Source organism: Xenopus tropicalis, chromosome 1, assembly GCF_000004195.4.
Source record: "Xenopus tropicalis strain Nigerian chromosome 1, UCB_Xtro_10.0, whole genome shotgun sequence".
Classification (NCBI taxonomy): domain Eukaryota; kingdom Metazoa; phylum Chordata; class Amphibia; order Anura; family Pipidae; genus Xenopus; species Xenopus tropicalis.
This window is the reverse complement of record NC_030677.2, coordinates 212723813-212747599: the sequence shown is the minus strand read 5'-3', so window position 1 is coordinate 212747599 and position 23787 is coordinate 212723813. Positions and strand designations below refer to the sequence as shown.

The following is a 23787-nucleotide window of genomic DNA, read 5'->3' as shown; positions in this document are numbered from 1 at the left end:
CTTGACTGTGATGTAATAGTAAAGGGTTAATTATTGTAAAGTTGGTCACGTGGGGGAAGAGGCAAGGGGTACTGTGCCACCCCAAAATGTCAGTCTTGTATGGTGAAATAAAAAAAAGGTTTTTAAAATGGATCCTGAGTGCCTTAGGGTTTGTACAGGTATAGGACCCGTTATCCAGAATGCTTAGACAGGTACTGTTTTATTATTACAGAGAAAAGGGAATCATTTAACCATTAAATAAACCCAATAGGGCTGTTCTGCCCCCAATAAGGGGTAATTATATCTTAGTTGGGATCAAGTACAGGTACTGTTTTATTATTACAGAGAAAAGGGAATCATTTAACCATTAAATAAACCCAATAGGGCTGTTCTGCCCCAATAAGGGGTAATTATATCTTAGTTGGGATCAAGTACAGGTACTGTTTTATTATTACAGAGAAAAGGGAATCATTTAACCATTAAATAAACCCAATAGGGCTGTTCTGCCCCAATAAGGGGTAATTATATCTTAGTTGGGATCAAGTACAGGTACTGTTTTATTATTACAGAGAAAAGGGAATCATTTAACCATTAAATAAACCCAATAGGGCTGTTCTGCCCCAATAAGGGGTAATTATATCTTAGTTGGGATCAAGTACAGGTACTGTTTTATTATTACAGAGAAAAGGGAATCATTTAACCATTAAATAAACCCAATAGGACTGTTCTGCCCCCAATAAGGGGTAATTATATCTTAGTTGGGATCAAGTACAGGTTCTGTTTTATTATTACAGAGAAAAGGGAATCATTTAACCATTAAATAAACCCAATAGGGCTGTTCTGCCCCAATAAGGGGTAATTATATCTTAGTTGGGATCAAGTACAGGTTCTGTTTTATTATTACAGAGAAAAGGGAATCATTTAACCATGAAATAAACCCAATAGGGCTGTTCTGCCCCAATAAGGGGTAATTATATCTTAGTTGGGATCAATTACAAGGTACTGTTTTATTATTACAGAGAAAAAGGAAATCAGTTTTAAAATTCAAAATTATTTGATTAAAATGGAGTCTATGGGAGACGGGCTTTCCGTAATGCTGAACTTTCTGGATAACGGGTTCCTGGATAAGGGATCCCATACCTGTAAATAAAAAATATTACTGTTGGGTCCTGGCAAGTCCCCCTCCCAATGAGCACAAGGTGAGACGTGATTGCTGAGTGCTGTGTAGAACTATAACAATATACCGTGGGAAGACAGTCCCATCATACCAACATGCCGGGGAGGTTACAGAGCTGTGCTAGGATGGAAGGAGGCAGTTCTGTCCCTCCAGCAGTCACCAAGATACCATAGAGCACAATGGTCTGTATACAGAGCAGGGACCCATTAATACCTTTAAAATATCTAAAAATGTACAAGAACTTCCCTATGAGCCCCTGGTTCATTGCCCCGGCAGTGCTCACATCACCCCCCCAATACTGCACCTGTTTGGGGTTACTTTCTTGCATCTCCTTCAGGGACACCCCCAGTACAGAGGCCAAATCCGCGCTGAGACCCCAGGAACCATCAGCTTTCTGCAAAGAGATCAGTCTGAAAAGGGCCGGGGCCTCCATTGCTTGAGCAGCGACTGGTGTGGCTTTAGCGGCTGGAAAAAAAAAACTCATATAAACACAAAGTCCATGGAGGTGTTGAACTCAATCTGCCGTGCCCAATTGACCAATGAGATTGCGCCATTCCATAGTACTGGCACAAATGTTTTGCCATGCCAGAGGTTTACAGATTATTTTAAAGATAAAACATCACATATCCCAGGTTACGCCAACCACACTGTGGTAATTCTTGCAGCATTTGGGGGGGGGGGCACTTGTCTTGGGTAAAGAAAGCCAGGCCAAGAGCCGTCACTCCATGGGATAGAGAGCCGAGGGGGGCTCAGAGAAAGGGAGCATGAAAATTCCATTTGGATATTCAGTAATGGTAATAAAGTGAGGTTTAAGGTAAGAAGCTCTCCCTCTGCCAATTAGATATCAGGAAAGGCAACGCTGGTGTTTGGGACACGCTGGGCTGCAGGGGGACACGCAGCAGCTATTACTATACACTTCAGGCCCACCTGATTTTTTAAAATGTGATGATTTCTTGGATTTTTCCATTTCTGCAGCCTTTGGAGGAGACCTCATTTTGCAAGTTCGATTGTCCAGTGACACTGAAAAATACAGAGAATTTAGATAAACACCAGCAAAGAGCTAATCCATTCCCAATGCAGAATGTGATTTCCCTCTCAAAATCTGTAAATAAGTGTAATTATTAGTAATGCCCAGTCTGTGTAACGTACGCGCCCTCACTGTGTAATGTACGCGCCCTCCCTGTGTAATGTACGCGCCCTCCCTGTGTAATGTACGCGCCCTCACTGTGTAATGTACGCGCCCTCACTGTGTAATGTACGCGCCCTCCCTGTGTAACGTACGCGCCCTCCCTGTGTAACGTACGCGCCCTCCCTGTGTAATGTACGCGCCCTCACTGTGTAATGTACGCGCCCTCACTGTGTAACGTACGCGCCCTCCCTGTGTAACGTACGCGCCCTCCCTGTGTAACGTACGCGCCCTCCCTGTGTAACGTACGCGCCCTCACTGTGTAATGTACGCGCCCTCACTGTGTAATGTACGCGCCCTCACTGTGTAACGTACGCGCCCTCACTGTGTAATGTACGCGCCCTCACTGTGTAACGTACGCGCCCTCACTGTGTAATGTACGCGCCCTCACTGTGTAATGTACGCGCCCTCACTGTGTAACGTACGCGCCCTCCCTGTGTAACGTACGCGCCCTCCCTGTGTAACGTACGCGCCCTCCCTGTGTAACGTACGCGCCCTCCCTGTGTAACGTACGCGCCCTCACTGTGTAACGTACGCGCCCTCCCTGTGTAACGTACGCGCCCTCCCTGTGTAACGTACGCGCCCTCACTGTGTAACGTACGCGCCCTCACTGTGTAACGTACGCGCCCTCACTGTGTAATGTACGCGCCCTCACTGTGTAATGTACGCGCCCTCACTGTGTAATGTACGCGCCCTCACTGTGTAATGTACGCGCCCTCACTGTGCAATGTACGCGCCCTCACTGTGTAATGTACGCGCCCTCACTGTGCAATGTACGCGCCCTCACTGTGCAATGTACGCGCCCTCACTGTGTAATGTACGCGCCCTCACTGTGTAATGTACGCGCCCTCACTGTGTAATGTACGCGCCCTCACTGTGCAATGTACGCGCCCTCACTGTGTAATGTACGCGCCCTCACTGTGCAATGTACGCGCCCTCACTGTGTAATGTACGCGCCCTCACTGTGCAATGTACGCGCCCTCACTGTGTAATGTACGCGCCCTCACTGTGCAATGTACGCGCCCTCACTGTGTAATGTACGCGCCCTCACTGTGTAATGTACGCGCCCTCACTGTGCAATGTACGCGCCCTCACTGTGTAATGTACGCGCCCTCACTGTGCAATGTACGCGCCCTCACTGTGTAATGTACGCGCCCTCACTGTGTAATGTACGCGCCCTCACTGTGTAATGTACGCGCCCTCACTGTGCAATGTACGCGCCCTCACTGTGTAATGTACGCGCCCTCACTGTGTAATGTACGCACCCTCACTGGGTAACTATCATCACCGCCACGCACTATTAGTGGAATATACAAATATGTATAGTGCAGTATTTTTGCACAGAGAAGGTACCAACGCTTTTTGTTTTTCTTTTTTTGCATCAATGTGAGCAGTGATTACATGATTCATGTATAATAATAAGGAGCAAATAGTAAATGTAGGTAAGTACATACTACCGGGTGCCATGTTACAAGCCATAGGTCTCATCTTTAATCCTGAAAAAAAAAAAAAAAAAAAATAGATCCAATTAGTCACCTCATGCATATTAATGTTATTCCTCCTGTACTTCAACCAAAGGGCATTAATGGCAGCAGTGTCAGTGGTACAGGTATGGGACCTATTATCCAGAATGCTCAGGGGTTTTCCATATAAGGGATCTTTCTGTAATTTGGATCTCCATGCCTTATATCTACTAAATAATTACTGTATTTAACCATGAAATAAACCCAATAGGGCTGTTCTGTCCCCAATAAGGGGTAATTATATCTTAGTTGGGATCAAGTACAGGTACTGTTTTATTATTACAGAGAAAAGGGAATCATTTAACCATGAAATAAACCCAATAGGGCTGTTCTGCCCCAATAAGGGGTAATTATATCTTAGTTGGGATCAAGTACAGGTACTGTTTTATTATTACAGAGAAAAGGGAATCATTTAACCATGAAATAAACCCAATAGGGCTGTTCTGCCCCCAATAAGGGGTAATTATATCTTAGTTGGGATCAAGTACAGGTACTGTTTTATTATTACAGAGAAAAGGGAATCATTTAACCATGAAATAAACCCAATAGGACTGTTCTGCCCCAATAAGGGGTAATTATATCTTAGTTGGGATCAAGTACAGGTACTGTTTTATTATTACAGAGAAAAGGGAATCATTTAACCATTAAATAAACCCAATAGGGCTGTTCTGCCCCAATAAGGGGTAATTATATCTTAGTTGGGATCAAGTACAGGTACTGTTTTATTATTACAGAGAAAAGGGAATCATTTAACCATTAAATAAACCCAATAGGGCTGTTCTGCCCCCAATAAGGGGTAATTATATCTTAGTTGGGATCAAGTACAGGTACTGTTTTATTATTACAGAGAAAAAGGAAATCAGTTTTGAAAATGGCCTTTCAGTAATTCAGAGCTTTCTGGATAATGAATTTCTAGATAGCGGATCCCATACCTTTACTAATGGTACTAATATCAATTGGTATGGCTAATGGTAAAACCATGGTACTAATGGGAGATGGAGGCAGGGCTTTAAAGAGTGAATTCAGGAAGATTACCTTTGCATCGTGCAATGGGAACTTAGGGAGCTAAATACCGGTCAAAATTCTTCTTTCTTGTGTAGGAGGGGTTTGGGTTCCTACAGCACTGGGCTGACTTTTCCTTAGGGGACAATATATATAGTCGTGATGGACTGCACCACAATGGAAGGGGGCACACTGTGCTAGGGGAGAGAATGGTTAAGAGGCTGGAGGGGTGTTTAAAGGAACCCTGCCATGGGAAAACCTGTTTGTTATAAACCCATCAGTTAATTGAGCTTCTCCAGCAGAATTCTGCATTGTAATCTGTTTTTCCCATGGGGCTAGCCATATTCTTCATTTCCCAGGGTGCCACAGCCATGTGACCTGTGCTCTGATAAACTTCAGTCTCACTTTACTGCTGCGCTGCAAATTGGAGTGATACCCCCCTCCTCCCCAGCAGCAGAACAATGGGAAGGGGGCAAGATAGCAGCTCCCAGTAGGTATCAGAATAGCACTCAATAGTAAGAAATCCAAGTCCGGCTTGGGACTCCTCCAGTTACATGGGAGTAGGAGAAACAATAGGTTAGCTGAAAGCAGTTCTAATGTGTAGCACTGGCTCCTTCTGAAAGCTCAGACTCAAGCACACTTTACTGCAGCGCTGCAAGTTGGAGTGATATCCCCCCCTCACCCCCAGCAGCCGATCAGCAGAACAATGGGAAGGGAGCAAGATAGCAGCTCCCAGTAGGTATCAGAATAGCACTCAATAGTAAGAAATCCAAGTCCGGCTTGGGACTCCTCCAGTTACATGGGAGTAGGAGAAACAATAGGTTAGCTGAAAGCAGTTCTAATGTGTAGCGCTGGCTGAAAGCTCAGACTCAGACACAAGGCACTGGGATGGCGCCTACACACCAATATTACAGCTACAAATACATTTGTTATAAAAATATTCCCCATAAATATCATGGCAGTGTCCCTTTAAACAAGGCAAGGGTAGGGGGTGTTAGAGTATTATGGGGAAGCTAGTGTAGACTGGGCTGTGGGATTAGTAAGGGGTCACGGGGAGCAGGGAAGGGGGCACATAGTATACTAGCTAAGACGATCCCCCGTTACAAAGAAAACAGGCTAAAAGTAACCTTAGATCTAACTCTCCGCAGCGTCATATAAATGGATTTTAGTTAAAGCTACACTACAAGTGAAACATATGTATTGCTTTATTTTCCAAAGTTACCCTATGTCTCCTTGTGAGGAAACTTCAGGGGATTTCGGAAAGTCAAAGAAACTTGTATATTTTCCCACCAGCAATAGTGTAAATCTCCTGTGGGAAAGAATTTTCATGAGGCTTGTCCCCCACAGTAGCACAGATTTACCCGCGGGCAACAAATCTCCCCCTGTGCCATCACCCTACGGGCTACTAACAATATATCACTGGTCTATTCTACAAACCCCCTCATATAAATGAGGCCCAGCTACAAGTACAAAGGGAGGGGGTTTCACAACTAGGTCACGTTGTTATTATGGGGGACTTCGATTATCCGGACACTGACTGGAGTAATGGGGGGGCTAAGTCAGAAAAAGTTAGTACGTTTGTAAATATGCTAAATGACAATTTTTTTATTTCAGGCGGTTCAGGAACCTACTAGGAATGATTCTCTATTGGACCTGGTGATTTCTAATAATACTGAACTCATCTCTAACATTGGTGGGGGGGGGGGCATTTAGGGAACAGTGATCATAACATGGTCTCCTTAGGGATAATGCTGCAGAGACAGCTCTATAAGGGAGTAACTAAGGCACTTAAATTTATATGTGTAAACTCTGCCAGTATAACAGCATCAGCAATATATTAACATGGTATATAATTAAGTACATACTAGCATTTGGCATACTCTGCTGACAAGCCAAAGGCATCCCGAACATTAATCCTGAGAAAGAAAAAATAGAAGAACATTTAGAAACAGATCTAACCATATGTAATGTATGCAGGCTCACTAGTGTAATGTACGCAGGCTCACTAGTGTAGTGTAATGTACGCAGGCTCACTAGTGTAATGTACGCAGGCTCACTAGTGTAATGTACGCAGGCTCACTAGTGTAATGTACGCAGGCTCACTAGTGTAATGTACGCAGGCTCACTAGTGTAATGTACGCAGGCTCACTAGTGTAATGTACGCAGGCTCACTAGTGTAATGTACGCAGGCTCACTAGTGTAATGTACGCAGGCTCACTAGTGTAGTGTAATGTATGCAGGCTCACTAGTGTAGTGTAATGTTTGCAGGCTCACTAGTGTAGTGTAATGTTTGCAGGCTCACTAGTGTAGTGTAATGTATGCAGGCTCACTAGTGTAGTGTAATGTATGCAGGCTCACTAGTGTAATGTAATGTATGCAGGCTCACTAGTGTAATGTACGCAGGCTCACTAGTGTAATGTACGCAGGCTCACTAGTGTAATGTACGCAGGCTCACTAGTGTAATGTACGCAGGCTCACTAGTGTAATGTACGCAGGCTCACTAGTGTAATGTACGCAGGCTCACTAGTGTAGTGTAATGTATGCAGGCTCACTAGTGTAGTGTAATGTATGCAGGCTCACTAGTGTAATGTAATGTATGCAGGCTCATTAGTGTAGTGTAATGTTTGCAGGCTCACTAGTGTAGTGTAATGTATGCAGGCTCACTAGTGTAGTGTAATGTATGCAGGCTCACTAGTGTAATGTAATGTATGCAGGCTCACTAGTGTAGTGTAATGTTTGCAGGCTCACTAGTGTAGTGTAATGTATGCAGGCTCACTAGTGTAGTGTAATGTATGCAGGCTCACTAGTGTAGTGTAATGTATGCAGGCTCACTAGTGTAGTGTAATGTACGCAGGCTCACTAGTGTAATGTACGCAGGCTCACTAGTGTAATGTACGCAGGCTCACTAGTGTAATGTACGCAGGCTCACTAGTGTAATGTACGCAGGCTCACTAGTGTAATGTACGCAGGCTCACTAGTGTAATGTACGCAGGCTCACTAGTGTAGTGTAATGTATGCAGGCTCACTAGTGTAGTGTAATGTTTGCAGGCTCACTAGTGTAGTGTAATGTTTGCAGGCTCACTAGTGTAGTGTAATGTATGCAGGCTCACTAGTGTAGTGTAATGTATGCAGGCTCACTAGTGTAATGTAATGTATGCAGGCTCACTAGTGTAGTGTAATGTTTGCAGGCTCACTAGTGTAGTGTAATGTATGCAGGCTCACTAGTGTAGTGTAATGTATGCAGGCTCACTAGTGTAATGTAATGTATGCAGGCTCACTAGTGTAGTGTAATGTTTGCAGGCTCACTAGTGTAGTGTAATGTATGCAGGCTCACTAGTGTAGTGTAATGTATGCAGGCTCACTAGTGTAATGTATGCAGGCTCACTAGTGTAGTGTAATGTATGCAGGCTCACTAGTGTAATGTATGCAGGCTCACTAGTGTAGTGTAATGTATGCAGGCTCACTAGTGTAGTGTAATGTATGCAGGCTCACTAGTGTAATGTATGCACCCTCACTGTGTAATGTATGCACCCTCACTGTGTAATGTATGCACCCTCACTGTGTAATGTATGCACCCTCACTGTGTAATGTACGCACCCTCACTGTGTAATGTACGCACCCTCACTGTGTAATGTACGCACCCTCACTGTGTAATGTACGCACCCTCACTGTGTAATGTACGCAGGCTCACTAGTGTAATGTACGCGCCCTCACTGTGTAATGTATGCAGGCTCACTGTGTAATGTACGCACCCTCACTGTGTAATGTATGCAGGCTCACTAGTGTAATGTATGCACCCTCACTGTGTAATGTATGCAGGCTCACTACTGTAGTGTAATGTATGCGGGCTCACTAGTGTAATGTACGCAGGCTCACTTGTGTAAATATCAGCAACATATGTGAGAAATAGAAATATATATAGTGGAAGACTCAGAAACAATCATTCTCCTTGTTTTTGTACTACCAGAAGGTGCCATGATGCTTTCAGCGCAGCCTGTGCCACACTCAGTCTGTATGAACAGGAAGCAAACAGAACATGTAACACGTATGTAAGTACATACCAGGAGTTGGGATGTCTCTGCGGATGGGAGGTCCTTGCACGGGGGCTTTGGTTTCCTTATTGACAGCCACAAAGGCTGTGAGAGAGGAGATGACCCCAGACTGGGTGCTGCTCTCTACAATCCGCTTCTTCACTTCCTCTGACTCTGAGTTTGCCCCATTCTCCAGCTCAGAGATTAGAGCCTTGGCCCCAAGTCTGTGGATGGTGGGTCTGGGCCCGGAGGAGATGATAGAGATACAGAAGGGAAAGAGAGTCAGGCAGATGAAGCCAGTAAAGGTGCCCATACACCTTAAGATCCGCTCGCTTGGTGATGTCGCCAAACGAGCGGATCTTCTCCCAATATCCCCCCCTATGGGTACCTCCAGGCAAATTATAACGATGGGCATAGGAAAAGTCGGTCTGGGGACCGCATCAACGAGCCGATGCGGTCCCCGATCCAACTAGATTTTTTAACCTGCCCGATCCATATCTGCCCGATTTAAGGCCAGATATCGGTCAGGCAGGCCCGTCTGTAGTGCCCATCCACGGGCCGATTAGCTGCCCAATCGGTCTAAGGGACCCATATCGGCAGATAGAATCGGCCCGTGTATGGGGACCTTAACATTCTCGGCTAGAACTTATGCAACTGGGACCATATATTTGTCAGTGAAGTCAGCAGAGCAGCAGCCACTCATATTAATAAACTATACATGTCCACTCACTGTATTCCCTACTTACCTACAGGAAATATTTCCCCTTTATTTCTGCCTTTCACTATACTTATAGTTCTGTATACAGAGAGCGTGCTGTCGGCTCACTTAAAGGGGTGGCTCACCTTTACGTTAACTACAAATACTAAAAAAAAAAAAATGAAGACCAATTGCAAATTATCTCAGAATGCTAAAAGCTAACTCAAAGGTGGACGACCCCTTTAAGAATCTGCTATTGGATTTCAGAGAAACATTCTATCAGTGCTGCTGGAATAGGACAAGCGCTGGGGGATGGCACCTAAAGACATTATATTGTGCCAATAAAATACAAATAAAATATAATTGAGTTTCAGTCAGGTACAAGGGCGCTGCCTTTTCTGGGAGAGGTTTCGGCCGAACGTTATCGGAAATAAACTGCTTTACAAACAGGTTTTATGACATTTCACGGCTGTTACCTTTCAACTTTTTCAACCTTAAAAGGGAACTTTATTGAGTTCCTGAAATTCTCGTCTTTAAATTTGTACTCGAGGGAGACTTCTCTTCTTTGCCCTCGTCGATCTGTAGGACAAAACGGTGGTGGTGAAAGTCATGGAAAAGAACATGTTTCTGTTCCAAGCTTGCATTAAAGGGGAGCTAAACCTAAACAATGAAGCGAAGGAAACCTCTGAGCACTTTTGCAATCTCCATTAAAGGGGAAGTTGCCATCTATAGAGGAATGTTCTGTTGTAACTATATCTCCAATATAAATCCATTAACAAAAACATGAATGGTAAAAGATACAGTATTAAGCTCTGAAATCTCTTGCTGACCCTTCTAGCCCCCTACACCAGGGGTCAAGAACGTTTTTGGCTGAGAGAGCCATAAACACCACACATTTTAAAATGTAATTCTGTGAGAGCCATAAAATATGTTTGGCCGCGGATGCTGCGGGGCAAGGTAGGGTGGGTGCCAAGGATGCCGGATGCGATGCAGAGGAGGGCGTGGCCTACGCTCGGCGGATAGAGGACATGTTCTAAGGCTTAGAACACGTCTTCTATCCGCCGAGCGCAGGGGCAAGGTAGGGTGGGTCCCAAGGATGCCGGATGCGGATGCGATTCGGAGGAGGGAGTGGCCTGCGCTTGGCGGATAGAAGACGTGTTCTAAGGCTTAGAACATGGCCGAGCGCAGGCCATGCTCCCGTTATTTTTTTTTATTAAAGATTTGGCAGCGAGCCAGATGCAGCCATCAAAAGAGCCACATCTGGCTCGCGAGCCATAGGTTCCCTACCCCTGCCCGACACTGACACTAGCCTCCTACCTTGCCTGAACCAGAAAGCATCCACCATATCTGCCCATATCTCCATTTTTCCAATACCCAAGAATCAGCCCTGTGTGGCCCTTGGTCACGGTGGCCATACACTGTAATATCTGCTAGTTTGGCGAGGTCACCAAGCAAGCAAATCTTCTCCCGATATGCCCACCTACAGGTCACCAATGCGGTCCTCGATCTGCTGGAAAAATCAAACCTGCCCGATAGACATCTGCCCAATTTCAGGCCAGATGTTGGTCAGGAAAGCCCGTTGGTGGTGCCCATACATGGGCAGAGAAGCTGCCAAATCGGTCTAAAGGACCTGAATGAGCAGCTGAAATCGGCCCATGTATGGGCAGCCTATGCTCACTGACACTCTGCTGAGCTGAAAGCCTGGTATCTGTAGTCCAAAACAGATAAATTTTTAAACCACTAAAAACAGAAAATTAATGTAAAGTGCAAACGTGCTCAGGGGACAACACTGAGAAAGTCAACATCATTTTTTTGGGTAATGTATTGGCACAGGTGTTACTCACCTTTCCCTTCAGCTGAGCATAGACAATCGCTCGGTGACCCTGGAAGATATTACTGGGGGGTTTTGAGAGCAGAACAGACTCCATTCCAGGAGGAAGAGTCCATTTCAGTGAGATCTCCTTCACCGTGGGCTGTAGCGCATTCTTCAGCGCCTTCAGCACCTGAAACAAAAAGCTTTGTGCATGGGATTGGCTGAGACCAGAGACTGTGCGCTTGTTTAATGAGGCGCTAAGGACCAAAATGGACAAATAAGTAAATATTATAAAAGAATTAACTTGTAAATTACATATACAATTTATTAACAACTATATTAGCCACTTATCAGTATAATACTGCATTACATCTATGCTCCCTAACAGCAGCTTCTCACCTTGGGCTGCATCCTTTCCTTCCCAGTGATAAACTCACAGGTCCCTCCGGCCGCTCGGGAAATGCCTTTAATGAGAGAAGTGGAGGCGCCTTCCCCGATTCCAAAGGCAAAGCACCTGCACGGAACAATGGAGAGATGCACTATGGGAAACAGGAAGTGGGGCAAATGAGAGGTTTATGACCCTTGCACTGGAGAATGTATTAGTATTACAAGAGGGTCTTGATCCAGCCCAGTGGTGCCTGCAGTCAGGATCAGGAGAGGCAGCTGCTGGAGTGAGCTCTGCTCCACCATAGGCTGAAATACAAACCTAAACAGCACTCCATCCTCCTACAATGTTGTGATCTTTAAAGGAGAAGTAAAGCCTAACTAAAGGAGTAGGCTACAAATGTTGTACATTATGTTTTGGGTTTCTGTACCATCCCAAGGCACCCACAGCCCTTTAGCAGGGAAGATCTGTGCCCCCAAAGATGCCCCCATTGGCCCCCCAACTCTTCTGATTCCCTGTGCTGCTATCAGTTACTGAGCTTAGTGACTGACTCACAATATACTGTATATATAGAATATAAAGCTGATTAGTAATTAAATCAGATAATCACTACATGGCTGCTCGGAAACCAGAGCAATTAGCATCAGAATTTAATAATCAGCCCTGTAGCATCAGTTTATATAACAGGTCAGCCTCATTTTCTCCTTGATATTTTGCTACGTCCCCTAAGCTCAACTTCTCACCAGCCGCCCAGAGCCCACTGAGCATGTGCGATGCCACTGACCCTTTTCCAAGATGGGGAGCTCCTGAGACAACTGTATAAGCCTATATCATTACTACTATAGAGATGCTGAAACTTTAGGCTAGTGCAATCAGTTTAGTATATAAAATATGGCATTTCTAGCAATATTCATTTTTAGGGTTTACCGTATATACTCGAGTATAAGCCAAGTTTTTCAGCACTAAAAATGTGCTGAAAAAGTAACCCTCGGCTTATACTCGCATATATACGGTATATGGATTCGCAGATGAAATGCGCTCGTTGCCCTTTGCTCCCTACTTCCCCTTTGTGTAAAAAGTTGTAAATGCAATGTGCACAAGCCCCCTGGCACTAACACAGGAGTGAAGGTTTGCCAAGCAAAGGGAGCAAAGGTCACAGTGCCAAGGCAGGGCAGCAGCTAGGTTGATGATATCTAGCATTCCTCCTGTATTAAATATATAATATATCTTCTGGGACTGGTAAGAAATAATATGTAGGAAGCCACAGTATGCTCCCACTTGCAAGTGCCCTGTCCTTCACTCCTCATATCCAGTCACTTATCAAATCATGTCCCTTTCACCTAAGAAATATCTCAAAAATACAATCATTTATCACCCAAGATGCTGCCAAAATTCTTATTCACTCTCTTATAATATCTCGCCTGGACTACAGTAACTTCCTACTTCCCCTCCAAAGACTGTCCCCTCTCCAATCCATAATGAATACTGCTGCCCGGCTCATACACCTCTCCAACCGCTCCTCCTCTGCCATGCCGCTCTGCCAATCCCTGCACTGGCTTCCCCTACCATCCAGGATAAAATTCAAACTAATGACTTTCACATTGAAAGCAGTTCATAACTCTGCCCCACCCTACATCTCTGAACTCATCTCTAGGTACCATCCAACCCGCTTGTTACCCCCCTACTGTCCTGCCCCCCAACTCCTCTCTCATTCCCTCCTCACACGCTCGTATTCAAGACTTTGCAAGGGCTGCCCCCCTTCTCTGGAAACTGTCAGACTTTCTCCCAATCTCTCTGCCTTCAAGAGATCTTTAAAAACGCATTTATTCAGAGAGGCTTACCCTAATCTAGTTTAGCAACACCCTGTGCCCCACCTCTCACAACTCTGGTCATGCCCATTCCCACACCTTGTGTCTCAACCCTTTCTCCTTGTAGAGTGTAAGCTCTTTTGGGCAGGGCTCTCTTCACCTCTTGTATCGGTTACTGATTGCTTTATATGTTACTCCTTGTAGAGTGTAAGCTCTTTTGGGCAGGGCTCTCTTCCCCTCTTGTATCGGTTATTGATTGCTTTATCTGTTACTCCTTGTAGAGTGTAAGCTCTTTTGGGCAGGGCTCTCTTCCCCTCTTGTATCGGTTACTGATTGCTTTATATGTTACTCCTTGTAGATTGTAAGCTCTTTTGGGCAGGGCTCTCTTCCCCTCTTGTATCGGTTACTGATTGCTTTATATGTTACTCCTTGTAGATTGTAAGCTCTTTGGGGCAGGGCTCTCTTCACCTCTTGTATCGGTTATTGGTTGCTTTATCTGTTACTCCTTGTAGATTGTAAGCTCTTTTGGGCAGGGCTCTCTTCACCTCTTGTATCGGTTATTGGTTGCTTTATATGTTACTCCTTGTAGATTGTAAGCTCTTTTGGGCAGGGCTCTCTTCCCCTCTTGTATCGGTTACTGATTGCTTTATATGTTACTCCTTGTAGAGTGTAAGCTCTTTAGGGCAGGGCTCTCTTCCCCTCTTGTATCGGTTACTGATTGCTTTATATGTTACTCCTTGTAGAGTGTAAGCTCTTTTGGGCAGGGCTCCCTTCCCCTCTTGTATCGGTTACTGATTGCTTTATATGTTACTCTGTATGCCCAATGTGTGAAACCCACTTATTGTACAGCGCTGCGGAATATGTTGGCGCTTTATAAATAAATGTTAATAATAATAATAATAATTTATAGTGCACCATGTAAAGGGAGAAGGAGGAATGAGCAAGAGTGGGTCTTCTTGCAGGGATTTTTAAATGTTGAAGGAAAAGATTAGTGAGGTTTTTATACACAACATATCAAGTAAATTTTAAAGGAATACTGTCATGATTTTTATGACTGTTGTAATATTGGTGTGTAGGCGCCATCTCAGTGCATTGTGCTTGGGTCTGAGCTTTCAGAAGGAGCAAGTGCTACACATTAGAACTGCTTTCAGCTAACCTATTGTTTCTCCTACTCCCATGTAACTGGAGGAGTCCCAAGCCGGACTTGGATTTCTTACTATTGAGTGCTATTCTGATACCTACTGGGAGCTGCTATCTTGCTCCCTTCCCATTGTTCTGCTGATCGGCTGCTGGGGGGGAGGGAGGGGGGTATCACTCCAACATGCAGCGCAGCAGTAAAGTGTGCCTGAGTCTGAGCTTTCAGAAGGAGCCAGCGCTACACATTAGAACTGCTTTCAGCTAACCTATTGTTTCTCCTACTCCCATGTAACTGGGGGAGTCCCAAGCCGGACTTGGATATCTTACTATTGCGTGCTATTCTGATATATACTGGGAGCTGCTATCTTGATGCTTTCACATTGTTCTGCTAATTGGCTGCTGGGGGGGGGGGGGGGTGATATCACTTCAACTTGCAGTAGCGGCTGCATTTCCCACCCTAGGCTTATACTCAAGTCAATAAATTTTTCCAGTGTTCTTAGGTAAAATTAGGTACCTCGGCTTATATTCGGATCGGCTTATACTCTAGTATATGGTAAATGAGCTTATACTCGAGTATATACGGTAAATGATATAAGCCAATGAGGGACTGACGAAAAGGGCAGAGAACCCAAACTCTAGAACATTTACTCACACAATAGAGCAAGGTAAAGCCAAACCCCCGCGTGCAGCCATCCCTCCGTGCATGATGGGGAGCAAGGGCTGAATATCATGTTATAATTACCGATGATTATGGGCGTTCCTCTGAACTTCTTCTATCACTTGCTTTGTGTTCCCAACTTCTCCATCCGTGAAAACAAAGAGCTGAACAAGGGAAATGCTCCATTAAATATTGTGTAATAGTTTTTGATATTGCGATTCGGCCGAACCCTGAATCCTTTCTGAAAGATTCGGCCGAATACAAAACCGAATTTGAATCCTAATTTGCATATCCATTTTTTTTTTTAAATGTTAACTTTCGAAAAGTCACATGATTTTAAAGGATTCGGGTTCGGCCAAGATCATGGATCTGATTCAGTGATACCACATGGCACATAGAAAAAGATCAATGGGTAAGTGGGGCCTGTAACAAGTGGTTTATATGAGACAATCCTTATAACCGTATGTAGGGGGTGCTGGTTACCTGCCGGGGGTGATCAGGTCTCACAGCTGTTTTGTAGATCTTCTTTAAGGGCTGTAGGATTTCTGTCCCCCCCATGTTGGCCTCCATCTGGGTCACCTTCTTCACAGCTTCATCCATTGACTCCTGGGTATACTCTATAGTTTCCCTAAGAGGGGCGAGAAGAACAATACAGCAAGTGCATCTAGAACAGCGGTTCTCAACCTGTGGGTCGGGAACCCTTTGGGGGTCGAACGACCCTTTCACAGGGGTCACCTAAGACCATCAGAAAACACATATTTCCGATGGTCTTGGGAATAATTTTATGGTTGGGGGTCACCACAACATGAGGAACTGTATTAAAGGGTCATGGCATTAGGAAGGTTGAGAACCACTGATCTAGAACATATTTAGGTTCCGACGTTTATGTTTTATACTTACGGGAAGAAAAACTCAAAGCGAGACCCAAAACCGATGATATTGAAGTAGCAGCCGAGCGGCAAACTCTTCAGCAACAGAACCAGAGTCTCCTGTCAGAGAGAAAATAACAAAGTAAGAGCTGGGGTATAATTACTGTCAGAAAGAGATTTCCCTTAGTGGATATTATCTTTTATTTGTTGTTTAAGTGCCAAAATATTCTGTTTCTCTACTGGCAAGATAGCAAAATGAGCAGCTATTTAGACACTGCTATAAATAAACCAGGGTTGCCTTGAGAAGATGGTAAAACACCCAGCTGCCCCAGTCCCTTCCCAGAGGCTATTATCCCCCCACTGCTACTATAGGCACCATCTCTCCCTACTATACCTGCTATCCCACAGCCCCAGTCCCTTCCCAGAGGCTATTATCCCCCACTGCTACTATAGGCACCATCTCTCCCTACTATACCTGCTATCCCACAGCCCCAGTCCCTTCCCAGAGGCTATTATCCCCCCACTGCTACTATAGGCACCATCTCTCCCTACTATACCTGCTATCCCACAGCCCCAGTCCCTTCCCAGAGGCTATTATCCCCCCACTGCTACTATAGGCACCATCTCTCCCTACTATACCTGCTATCCCACAGCCCCAGTCCCTTCCCAGAGGCTATTATCCCCCCACTGCTACTATAGGCACCATCTCTCCCTACTATACCTGCTATCCCACAGCCCCAGTCCCTTCCCAGAGGCTATGTTACTTAGTGAGTAAGTTCTGCACAAACCTTGGCGCTCTCAATACGCTGTGGGGCATTTGGCTCAGAATTCATTCCACACTCCATACTCCCAGATCTGTCCATGAGGAAAAGGAATTCTCCGCTGTTGGACTGCTCTTGAGTTGTTGGGAAACTTGGGTAAAACTGTAGCATGACGGCTGGATCTGCCATCAAGGTGTCTTGAATTGGAAAAAAACATGAAGAGGGGCATGTTCTTACCATAATGCTATGAGGGTAGGTACGTGCACTTACATGGGAGGCAATGAATCATACTTTTTGACAGCAATGAAAGAGTAGAAAATGCCAATTAAGGCACTTTGGAATATGTTGCTGCTATATAAATAAAGCATTATAATTATAAAATATAATAAAAATATAAAGTATATATAAAAGAATTATAACTATAAATATGGACTGGGGCAGAGATGGCCAAGGTGGCTGCTCACACTATATATATATATATATAATTTTACTGTGCCACTGTTCTGATTGGCTCACCAGCTTTGGCATCAGGAAGTCCCGCCTCTACTGCAACACTGGGTTTGTTCACATCCATGTAATAAGCCAGAAGCTCGACGTCTCGCTCAAACTTGTGCCCTTGGGCCAGTGACACCTAGTGTGGGAAATGGATGAGACTGCGGCACAGTAACTGAGAGACATCAGTAAAAGCAAAGGATTTATTATTTGGCATCTGATATTAAGAAAATAAATATAACTTGATGTTTTTCTTAAAGGGGTGGTTCACCTTAATGTAAACTTTCAGTATGTTATGGAATGTCCAATTCTTAGAAACTTTTCAATTGGTCTTCATTATTTAATTGTTATAGTTTTTGAATTTTCTCTCTGACTCTTTCCAGTTTTTAAATAGGGGTCACTGACCCCAGCAACCAAAAACCTATTGCTCTGTGAGGCTCCAGTTTTATTGCTATTGTTACTTTTTATCACTTATCTATCTATGTAGGCCCTCCTTTATTCATGTTCCCAACTCTTGTTCAAACAACTGCCTGGTTGCTAGGGTAAATTTCACCATAGCACCCACCTTCTAAAATACCAAACTGGAGAGTTGCTGAACAACTCCAAATAACTGAAATAACATGAAAAAGTAAAAATGAAGACCAATTGCAAATTCTTCTAGAATACCAATGTCTGCATCATACTAACAGTTAATTTAAAGGTTAACTACCCCTTTAATAAAAGACTGCAGATATAAAGGTGCTATTTCTGAGGGATAACGAGAACTGGGAGAAACCAGTAATAGGGGGGACTGTAGGTAAATGCTCTGGGTTGGGGGCAAAAAGGAAGATTATAAGGAGGCAAAAAAGGCTATAGATGAAAATGGGAGATGCCAAGGGAGTGCCTTCAGGTTATTTTCCATCTGGGAGATTTGGCTTTATAGTATTCCCATCCCGGTCCCTAAATGCCAGTAGAGTAATGAGTAGCAGAAGATAAGAAAGTCATCCCTTACCTTGGCTGCAGTCTTGTCTGAATCAGTATATTCCACTGGGGAGATGTTACAGTTGGACTGGATCTTGGAGATGCCGTATGCTGATTGGAAGTGAGCAGTTAGATCCAAGGTGTAGGGGATCTGGCCGATGGGAACACGGGGTACCTGAGCGGTAATGCTCTCCTCATGATCTGCAGAGAAAGGAGAATAAGGGTGAGGACACACGGAGCTACTTCTGTTTCTGTAGCCATGACAAAGTAGCTGCTACTAGTAGCTCCGTGTGTCTTTACCCTAACATAACTGTGCTCCCAATTCTATGTTCTGAACTGTAGGCGGAGTGCACTGCAGTCACATGATAAATTGTGTTTGGTAACAATGGTGGGAGGGGCTATAGGATAAGTATTCTACAACTATACAGTGCTATTGGGTACTCTGGGACGTTGTGGTCTATAGAATGCCATTTATTAGATGCAAGTGGCCTATGGGGGGACTGTATGAACTACAAACCATACATTTGGGGATGCTTTGGACAATATAATTTTTGGTTAGCACTGTGCACAAATGTAATGCCCATTTTTGAGTTATGGGGGTGCTCAATGGACTGTGTATAATAAAACACAAGATTACCTGGTTTGTGGGAGACACGTACGTGCCCATATGAGAGAATAATGGTTAATAAAAATTTGGCTTGTACCTCAGGCATATGGTACTGACAGCCATGAGAATGTATCTGCAATTTATAATATCTTCCATAAAATTGACTTTACACTGCTAATGTCTATACAGCATTCCATAACCCCCCACAATTACCCCAGACAATGCATTGCTGTATCTGCAGGGGTATATCTGGGGTTCAGGACAATCAGAGGGAAGCACAATTACCCCCCATAATGCATTGCCGTACCTGCTGGGGTGTATCTGGGTTCAGGACAGCCAGGAGCACAATTACCCCCACAGTGCATTGCTGTACCTGCTGGGGTGTATTTGGGTTCGGCATAGCCAGAAGCACAATTACCCCCACAATGCATTGCCGTACCTGCTGGGGTGTATTTGGGTTCAGGACAGCCAGGAGCACAATTACCCCCACAATGCATTGCTGTACCTGCTGGGGTGTATTTGGGTTCAGGATAGCCAGAAGCACAATTACCCCCCACAGCCAGGAGAACAATTACCCCCACAATGCATTGCTGTACCTGCTGGGGTGTATTTGGGTTCAGGATAGCCAGAAGCACAATTACTCCCACAGTGCATTGCTGTACCTGCTGGGGTGTATTTGGGTTCGGGATAGCCAGAAGCACAATTACTCCCACAGTGCATTGCCGTACCTGCTGGGGTGTATTTGGGTTCGGGATAGCCAGAAGCACAATTACCCCCACAGTGCATTGCCGTACCTGCTGGGGTGTATTTGGGTTCGGGATAGCCAGAAGCACAATTACTCCCACAGTGCATTGCTGTACCTGCTGGGGTGTATTTGGGTTCAGGACAGCCAGGAGCACAATTACCCCCACAGTGCATTGCAGTACCTGCTGGGGTGTATCTGGGGTTCAGCACAGCCAGGAGCACAATTACTCCCACAGTGCATTGCAGTACCTGCTGGGGTGTATCTGGGGTTCAGCACAGCCAGGAGAACAATTACCCCCACAATGCATTGCCGTACCTGCTGGGGTGTATTTGGGTTCAGGACAGCCAGGAGCACAAATACCCCCACAGTGCATTGCTGTACCTGCTGGGGTGTATCTGGGGTTCAGCACAGCCAGGAGCACAATTACTCCCACAGTGCATTGCAGTACCTGCTGGGGTGTATCTGGGGTTCAGCACAGCCAGGAGCACAATTACCCCCACAATGTATTGCTGTACCTGCTGGGGTGTATCTGGGGTTCAGCACAGCCAGGAGCACAATTACCCCCACAATGTATTGCTGTACCTGCTGGGGTGTATCTGGGGTTCAGCACAGCCAGGAGCACAATTACTCCCACAGTGCATTACTGTACCTTTTGGGGTGTATCTGGGGTTCAGGACAGCGGGCAGCACAAAGCGCACAGCACCATCTGCCTCCAATGGCAGCTCCTGCACGAAGCTCAGTTTCACCTCGGCCTCCTGCCCAGGGGGTAGGTTCCCAACGCTGCAGCTGAAGATGTCGCCAGAGCTCTTATCCTCCTGCAATAAGAAGGCCTGCTGGCCCTTACTGATGGCCTCACCGTAGGTTTTGGTAGCCTGGGGGAGAAGCACAGAGAAAGGGTTCATGTGTTCGTACAGACTGGAACATCGCTTTTTAATTAAAGGGGTTGTTTACCCTTTAGTATGATGTAGAGAGTAATATTCTGAGACTATTTGCAATTGGTCTTCATTTTTTATTAGTTGTGGTTTTTTTTAATTATTTTACTATTTGTTCAGCAACTTTCCAGTTTTGAATTGTTATCTAGTTGCTAGAGTCCAAATTACCTTAGCAACCAGGGACTTGCTATGGTAGAGTTGCAATGGTCAGAGACCACCGGCAACCAGAACCTAAGATTTATTATATGGCCCATTCTTAGCAACTTTTCAACTGGTCTTCATGTTTTATTTATTTCAAATGGGGGTCACCGACCCTGGCAGCCAGCTCTGTGAGGCTCCAGTTTTATAATTATTTTATATAACATCTTTTTATCTAGGCCCTTCTCTATTCATATTCCAAGCTGCTGCCTTGTTACTAGGTTAAATTGGGCCCTAGCAACAACATAACTGCTGAAATTCCAACCCGGTTGGACAGAAAGCTGAATTATTCAACCCCTTTAATTTGCTTCCCTTGTTTGTGCAAAGAAAAAAGCAAAGGAAGGAGGGCCCCAGGTGGAAGGCCAAACAGATATTTGACTGAATCTATTTGTTAGACGAGCCCTGGGGGAAATAGATCCCAAGGTTTAGCCTCGTTGGGCCCCAACTGATAGAGGGGTCTAAAGAGCCTGATGCAGGAGACCTCAGAAGGAGAAGAAGACCTGTAGGTCTAGACTCTAGACCAGTGGTTCTCAACCTTCCTAATGCCGCGACCCTTTAATACAGTTTCTCATGTTGTGGCGACCCCCAACCATAAAATTATTCCTAAGACCGTCGGAAATATGTGTTTTCCAATGGCCTTAGGCGACTCCTGTGAAAGGGTTGTTCGACCCCCAAAGGGATCCCGGCCCACAGATTGAGAACCGCTGCTCTAGGCAGTATGAAGGACAGCTCCTGTAGTAGCTTACTGTAGGAGTAAGAGATAATAGGCTGGGGAGTAGTTAGTACAGCCTCCGCCAAGGACAGCAGAAGGGTTAGTAACCTGTCAGTCATCCGCTCCAAGGGGATAGGCTGAAAGATAAAGAGGTCCAAAGAAGGGCACTATGGGAGCATTTTAATCTGGAACCAGGCACCATCCTAAAGTAACACATCTAAGTGCCTGCTAGAACCCGTCCAGTTCCTAAATAAATTTAGACCAAATTTGCTCACATTCTGATTGGAAGAAGGATTTATAAATGTGCCTCTCATGGCATCATTATGGCTTCTCCTTCTGTTCTTACCCTGTGGCCATTGGGCCCCTTCCTTAGAAAAAGAATAACCTTACAGGTGAGTCTTGTGGATTCTGCCATTTCTTTGGTTTGGGTTCAGTTACACCTCTCCAGCCTTGTGGCCCCCGGACTGTAGGATGGTTTCACCCACCACAAATATGAAACCACGCCCTAAAGCCATTTCTCATTTGGATGAGCCAGGCAATAGGTATGTATGTACTTACCTGCTCCCTCTCCTGTAGCTCTGCCACTATCGTCTTCCCTTCCACCGTGGCCTCAAAGCTGTACACGGCAGAGTCCTGATCCAGAGGGAACACAAAGATGGCTTCTATGGGCTTCTCCTCCGTGTTCTTGTACCTCAGTGTGGCACATACATCAGCCACGAAGCCTTTTACCTGCACCTCCACCGAGATCCCACGGAGCGGCACTGGGGAGAATGGAGGAACAGGGGTTTCAACTCAGCCTTCCACCAATACTGTATGTATATAGTGAATAAACTACCCCCTATTGTAAAATATAAGGATAATATAAGTTACTGAGGAGTTCCATGACGATATAAAGGTATGGAACTAAAGGCCAAGTGCTTTTTATAAAGGTCCTGGAACTTTGAGGTGACTTCTAATATTTACAACAGGGGGTACATTATTTATTATAATACACAAGTTTCAGTGACAAATGACATCACTCAGCATCAATTATAACTGATGACATCACTAAGCATCGGTTATAAGGATATAATTTACAGGATGTTCATGGCTCTTGTGTATTTTATGCATAGTACAGTATATATATATATATATATAGTGTAGTGGCTTGGGGGTGCTTCAATTATTTGTAAGCTTCAATGATTCAGTTATACGTTGTAATACATGCAAATAGAATGATGGATAGGTGGGCGGGGCCAGTAACAAGCAGTTCATATAAGGTGTTCCTCGTATCTAGGTGTGATTTGCCCTCACCGGGTTCACTTATGTACAGGGATGTCCCTAAGCACCCAGACCATTTGGTTTGTGGGAGTTGTTCAACATGAGTCTAAGCAGTGTGGGTGGGACCCTGTTGGTTAAGAAGCCAGTCCTGGGGTGCAGGAATATAGAATATATATGGGGGGGGTCTCACCTGGCTGCCTGGAGCACACAATAATGAGGCCAAAGAAGGGAGCCATGATTCCAGTCGCCCTGTGGAGTGAGAAGAATAAATTCAGTTCCAGTAGAGGTTTGGTACCCACCACATACAGGCAGTTGACAGCAGTGACAGATGCGTTTCCAACCTTATCCCATAGATCAGTGCTCCCTGCGTTCCCCCATAAACTCACAATCTGAAGCCAAATTTACCATAGGAGCAGAATGCCCAAAGACGGCTACATTTTTTTCACCCTTCCTCCCTATCATTGAGGCCCACTACAGGTATCGGACCCCTTATCTGGAAACCCATTATCCAGAAAGTTCTGAATTACGGAATCAAATAATTCACATTTTTAAAAATGATTTCCTTTTTCCCTGTAATAATAAAACAGTACCTGTACTTGATCCCAACTAAGATATAATTACCCCTTATTGGGGGCAGAACAGCCCTATTGGGTTTATTTAATGGTTAAATGATTCCCTTTTCTCTGTAATAATAAAACAGTACCTGTACTTGATCCCAACTAAGATATAATTACCCCTTATTGGGGGCAGAACAGCCCTATTGGGTTTATTTCATGGTTAAATGATTCCCTTTTCTCTGTAATAATAAAACAGTACCTGTACTTGATCCCAACTAAGATATAATTACCCCTTATT

The 23787-nt window shown here is 44.8% G+C and overlaps 1 protein-coding gene across 4 annotated transcripts in view; it reads right to left on the bottom strand.

The window, feature by feature from the left end:
• The window catches only part of vwa5a (von Willebrand factor A domain containing 5A), a 33215-nt gene that overhangs the window by 3159 nt on the left and 6269 nt on the right, over positions 1 to 23787 (bottom strand). For 3 of the 4 annotated variants that reach the window (XR_004220811.1, XR_004220810.1, XR_004220812.1), the window contains exons 2-18: positions 23123 to 23181; positions 22231 to 22433; positions 20480 to 20702; positions 18510 to 18679; positions 17543 to 17657; positions 17054 to 17223; positions 16297 to 16385; positions 15880 to 16024; positions 15481 to 15560; positions 11808 to 11922; positions 11440 to 11598; positions 10072 to 10174; positions 8929 to 9137; positions 6733 to 6783; positions 3797 to 3838; positions 2084 to 2176; positions 1461 to 1621 (exon numbers count right to left, since the gene is read on the bottom strand). Coding sequence is in view for 1 of the 4 variants with exons in the window: in XM_031894960.1 (XP_031750820.1) it covers positions 1461 to 1621; positions 2084 to 2176; positions 3797 to 3838; positions 6733 to 6783; positions 8929 to 9137; positions 10072 to 10174; positions 11427 to 11598; positions 11808 to 11922; positions 15481 to 15560; positions 15880 to 16024; positions 16297 to 16385; positions 17054 to 17223; positions 17543 to 17657; positions 18510 to 18679; positions 20480 to 20702; positions 22231 to 22433; positions 23123 to 23168 (2187 nt within the window). In the remaining 3 variants the exon portion in view is untranslated. Of the gene's footprint in view, positions 1 to 1460; positions 1622 to 2083; positions 2177 to 3796; positions 3839 to 6732; positions 6784 to 8928; positions 9138 to 10071; positions 10175 to 11426; positions 11599 to 11807; positions 11923 to 15480; positions 15561 to 15879; positions 16025 to 16296; positions 16386 to 17053; positions 17224 to 17542; positions 17658 to 18509; positions 18680 to 20479; positions 20703 to 22230; positions 22434 to 23122; positions 23182 to 23787 lie in introns of all 4 variants that reach the window. The other variant, XM_031894960.1, reaches the window with a different exon arrangement.